A 4,709-nucleotide genomic window follows, 5' to 3' on the forward strand; every position below is an offset into this window, starting at 1 on the left:
ACAGTCTAAGAGAATTTCATAGCCATTCCTATTACAACTCATTCCTATTTCCCTCTTTCTCTCTTACTTGGATAATATGTATGAAGCTGCTCAGACAACAAACCTTCTGCTCCCTTTCTCCCTTCTCCCTCCCTCCCAGCATAGACACAGCTTTGTGTTTGACGGAGGTCAATAACTTTGTTCCATCTTGTTTCCTGTACTGGCATGCATTTATGGTATGTACAACACACTGCAAAGCTTGTAGGTGTTGTGTTGCTGTGACTGCATTTGTTATGTCTTGCATTTTTCGTAAGAAAAGACCCTTATAGGTTCCCATCCTATAGTCTATTCTGAAAAAAACTAAAGTAATTTATTGAGAAAACTTTGTGCATTCTCAGGAAACTATATTTTTCAATAAATAATTTCTCTTTCTTTTATGCACTTGTGCATGGTATTTAGAGTACAGAGCCACGTGTTTCAGTTTTCAGCAAATGGTTTGTTTTTTCTTTTGATAATCTTAAGCCATAATAATTTTGTGTAAGGCATTTTAAGGAATGACTATAAATATGCATAAGTATCCAATCTGAAAATTCCAAATATTTTTTCCTTTTATAAACTTCAGTCTTTTATGTTTTAGTTGTATTTTTTCTTTCAAATGTCTTCCAGCTTACTTTAGAAATATCCTTAATTATATTTTATCAGACCTGGTCATTTTAGTTTCAGAAATTCACTTCCAGAATCTCTAATTCTCTTCTTAAAACAATTGATATATATATTATAGACTTAATAGCTCTCCATCTGCCCCTGAAGATGCCAATTTTTTCTGATAATATCTCCATTTTCCCAATAATTTCTTACTTTTTCTATGGATGTATTAGTGTGTTTATATGTATTTGCATATTTCTAAGTGCTGTATCTTCCTCTTCTGTCTGCAGATTCTCAGGCTTATATTCTTTGGCTCTAGCACCGAGACACATATCATACATTCTCTGGGTCCAGTGAGCTAAGTCTCCTGCTGGCAGCAACCTCTGTGGAAGAGAGTGAACTATGTTCATGCTCATTCTGAAGACTCAGGATTCCTTTTTCCTCCCAGCACTTAGCAACCTAAATATAGTACATTAACAAGCCTGAAACAAACTCTGAGTCCTTTTTATAGTAATTCTTCTGCTTCATATTACATAATTTTAAATGTACAACACTCATTCCTTTATTATTCCAGTTAATTGTAAGATGAAAAAGTAATAAATGTGTCTGCTTAGATTTCTACCTTATGATCTAGGTAAAAGCAAAAACATTAAGGAGTGAAGAAAAAAGAAAAGTGCTCTGTGAGTTTCCAAGAAGGAGCTGACATAACACTTGCTCTTTTTTTGGGATAGATGTAATGTGTGGATGTCCTTAGACAGGATCTAGTTAGAATGTTACAAATGTGTATGAAGAAGAAAAAGAAAATGACTTTGTGTGGTTGAAAATTGTCCATAAGTATTATTTATTGATTTTTAAAGAAATAGCAACATTGTATTTTATGAAATTAATTTTATTAATGTGAAGGGTGTGTATCAGAATGAAAAAAAACTGAATGATGTTATGAACTCTTGAATCTTTGTGTGTATCTTAGGGCCAGAGCATGACAAAAAAAGAGTCATCATAATTGAAAGAAATATTTTAAATTATGGGTCTGTATTTTAGACATTTAAATTGATTCCAAACATGCAGTATGAAGTCTCATGTTTATGATATCTCATATTGTTAGGAATAAAAATATCAATTTTAATAAGGCCATTATGGAAATATTTGTGTAGGTATATTCAAGTTTCATTAGTATATTTTGTTCATATACATTGGTTTCCTCCAGATTTATGTATGAGACAGGAGATTAGTCAAAGCACACTATGTATTTTTTGTTTAGCAGTTATGATTAATCCCAGTCTGGTGAAAATAATGAACTGAATTATTTTATTGTCTTTAATGTAACTTACTATTGCACATGTTTGTAAGAATATGTAAATGAACACCCAATGGATAGTTATAATCAAACATTTACAGGTTTCATTTTATTGGGAATTTTCCCACCATCAAAAATAGGTCTGTTTCTCTTCGTTGTCATTGTTCTCATCTTCCTGACCGCTTGGATTGGCAACCTGTCCATGATTCTCCTCATCCTCCTGGATTCACATCTCCACACACCCATGTATTTTTTACTTAGTCAGCTTTCTCTTATTGACTTAAATTACATCTCTACTATTGTCCCTAAGATGTTGTCTGACTTTATGTTAGGTAATAAGTATATTTCCTTCATTGGGTGTGGATTTCAGATCTTTCTCTTCTTGACTTTTGGGGGTGCAGAAACCCTTTTGCTGGCATCTATGGCCTATGACCGTTATGTAGCTATTTGTTTTCCTCTCCACTATGCCACACATATGAGTAAAAGAGTATGTGTGATGATGATAACAGGAGCTTGGATTCTGGGATCCATTAATTCCTGTGCTCATACTGGATATGCACTCCAAATTCCTTATTGCAGATCCAGAGCCATCAACCATTTCTTCTGTGATGTCCCTGCCATGTTGATTCTGGCTTGCATGGATACATGGGTCTATGAGTATACAGTGTTTGTGAGTACAATCCTTTTTCTTGTGTTTCCATTCATTGGAATAGTGTGTTCCTATGGCCGTGTTTTCCTTGCTGTCTACCGCATGCATTCTGAGGCAGGGAAGAAGAAGGCCTATTCTACCTGTAGCACCCACCTCACTGTAGTAACTTTCTACTATGCACCATTTGCTTACACCTATCTACGCCCGAGATCCCTCCGATCACCAGCAGAGGACAAGATTCTTGCAGTCTTCTACACAATTCTCACCCCAATGCTCAATCCTATCATCTACAGCCTGAGAAACAAAGAAGTGATGGGGGCCCTAAAAAGGATGTCTCACAGAATTTGCTTTGCAAAATTATAGACAAGTTGCCTACATGAATCCAGGGTTTATGCACAAGTATACACAGAATTAGCATTATTCAGTTAATAACAACTGAAATATCCCCAAAGAGATAACATCTATAAAGGGTAAAGTACTGGACTCAATCTCTTAAGTAAAAATTAGGGAGAAAAATGTCATTCTTCTTTCTTTGTCTCTCGCAAATTTTATTCTTGAGATTATAATATAATTACATTTCTCCCCTTATCTTTCTCCCTCCAAATATCCCTTATGCCTCTTTCCACTTTCCTCAAAATTCAAAATTCATGGTCTATTTTGTAATTGTTTATATATATATATATATATATATATATATATATATATATATATATATATATATATATATATATATATATTTGCATGCACACAACATGTTTTGTCTATATAATTTTATTAGTATGTATGTTTTCAGATCTTGTGATTTGACAACAGAGAAACAATGGGTGTGTTCTTTGTTGATGTTGTTCATAGGCATCATATCTGAGTAGGACTATTGGCTGCCTCCTCCTTTTGAAAGCTTTCATAGTGTTTTATGGTACCATGAAAGGTAGTCCTCAGCTAGCAGTTGTTCAGAACACTTCAACCTCAAGAGTCTCTGAGTTCTGTTTCTGAAGTACATTGTATCTTCAGCAATGGGCATCTCCACATTTGTGGGGATGAGTAACCAAGGCCAATGGCAATAGCTTGTATGTTTTTAAAAACCTTTGGACATCTCTGCCCAACAACTGAGAAAAGGCTGCTTATATCTGATATTAGGGTTTTTGTTAGGAGGTCTTTGGAACATAGAGAGAGTACCATCAGCCTAGATAAGAGTTCATTAAAACTATGTATGAATGTATATACATGAGAAAACATGTATTATAATTTTTGTTTTGTTCCTTATGGCTTTTCAGGCATCCTTACTGTTATTCTATCCACTTACTTATTTCTGTATTTACCTCTTTTCTTTGCCCTAAAGATCTCTCCTTTTCTATTTTCTGTGTATATGTGATTTAGATACCTATACTTTAGAACACCTGAAAGTTGTAGAATATGGCACTTAGGTATTAGGGAGTAACAGTGAAATTCAATTTGAGTATCTATTTAATTGTTAATATTTATTTACTTATATAAATTATTTAGTTTATTTTCATCTCAAACACTGTTCCCCTCTTGGTTTGTCTATCATAGAGTCACTCCTCCACACCCTTCTGATTCTTATTTGAGAGGGTGTGGACCCCTGGATATTACCCTATCCTGTCACATTAAGTATCTGCCAGATTGGGCACATTTTCTCCCACTGAGGCCAGACAAGGTGTCCAGGAAAACTGAGCTGCTTGTTTACTATATGTGTGTATGTGTGGGCCTTTGTCCAGGCTCTTTATGCTTCTTTGACTAGTGGCTCAGATTCTGAGAGAACACAGGGTTTGTTGTCGCTTTCGGTCTTACTGTGTTCTTTCTATCTACAACGAGCCTTCAATCCTTCCCCCAACTCTTTCATAAGTATCCCCAAACTCTGATGTTTGGCTGTGGGTAACTGTATCTGTTTCAGTCTACTGATGGGTAGAGTCTCTCAGATGACAGTTGTGCTAGGCTCCTGTTTGCAAGCATAACAGAATATCATTAATAATTTCAGGGATTGGTGGTTGGCCATGGGATGTGTTTTGAGTTGGATCAGTTATTGATTGATCTTTCCTTTGGTCTTTGCTCCATCCCTGCATTATTTTTAGGCAGGACAAATTTTGAGACAAAGTTTTTTGGGTAGGTTGGTGTCCCTAT

The 4,709-nt window shown here is 35.2% G+C and overlaps 1 protein-coding gene across 1 annotated transcript; it reads left to right on the forward strand.

Annotated features, from left to right (window-relative positions):
• Nucleotides 1–1,994: 1,994 nt before the first annotated feature.
• On the forward strand, nucleotides 1,995–2,933 carry LOC127665857 (olfactory receptor 2L8-like). Its single transcript, XM_052158457.1, has one exon. The coding sequence runs from the start codon at nucleotides 1,995–1,997 to the stop codon at nucleotides 2,931–2,933; it is 939 nt and encodes a 312-aa protein (XP_052014417.1).
• Nucleotides 2,934–4,709: the final 1,776 nt, after the last annotated feature.

Source organism: Apodemus sylvaticus, chromosome 15, assembly GCF_947179515.1.
Source record: "Apodemus sylvaticus chromosome 15, mApoSyl1.1, whole genome shotgun sequence".
NCBI classification, from domain to species: domain Eukaryota; kingdom Metazoa; phylum Chordata; class Mammalia; order Rodentia; family Muridae; genus Apodemus; species Apodemus sylvaticus.

Excerpts from the sequence above, each read along its gene's own strand:
- LOC127665857 (XM_052158457.1), top strand. The coding sequence starts at position 1,995 with ATGGATAGTTATAATCAAACATTTACAGGTTTCATTTTATTGGGAATT.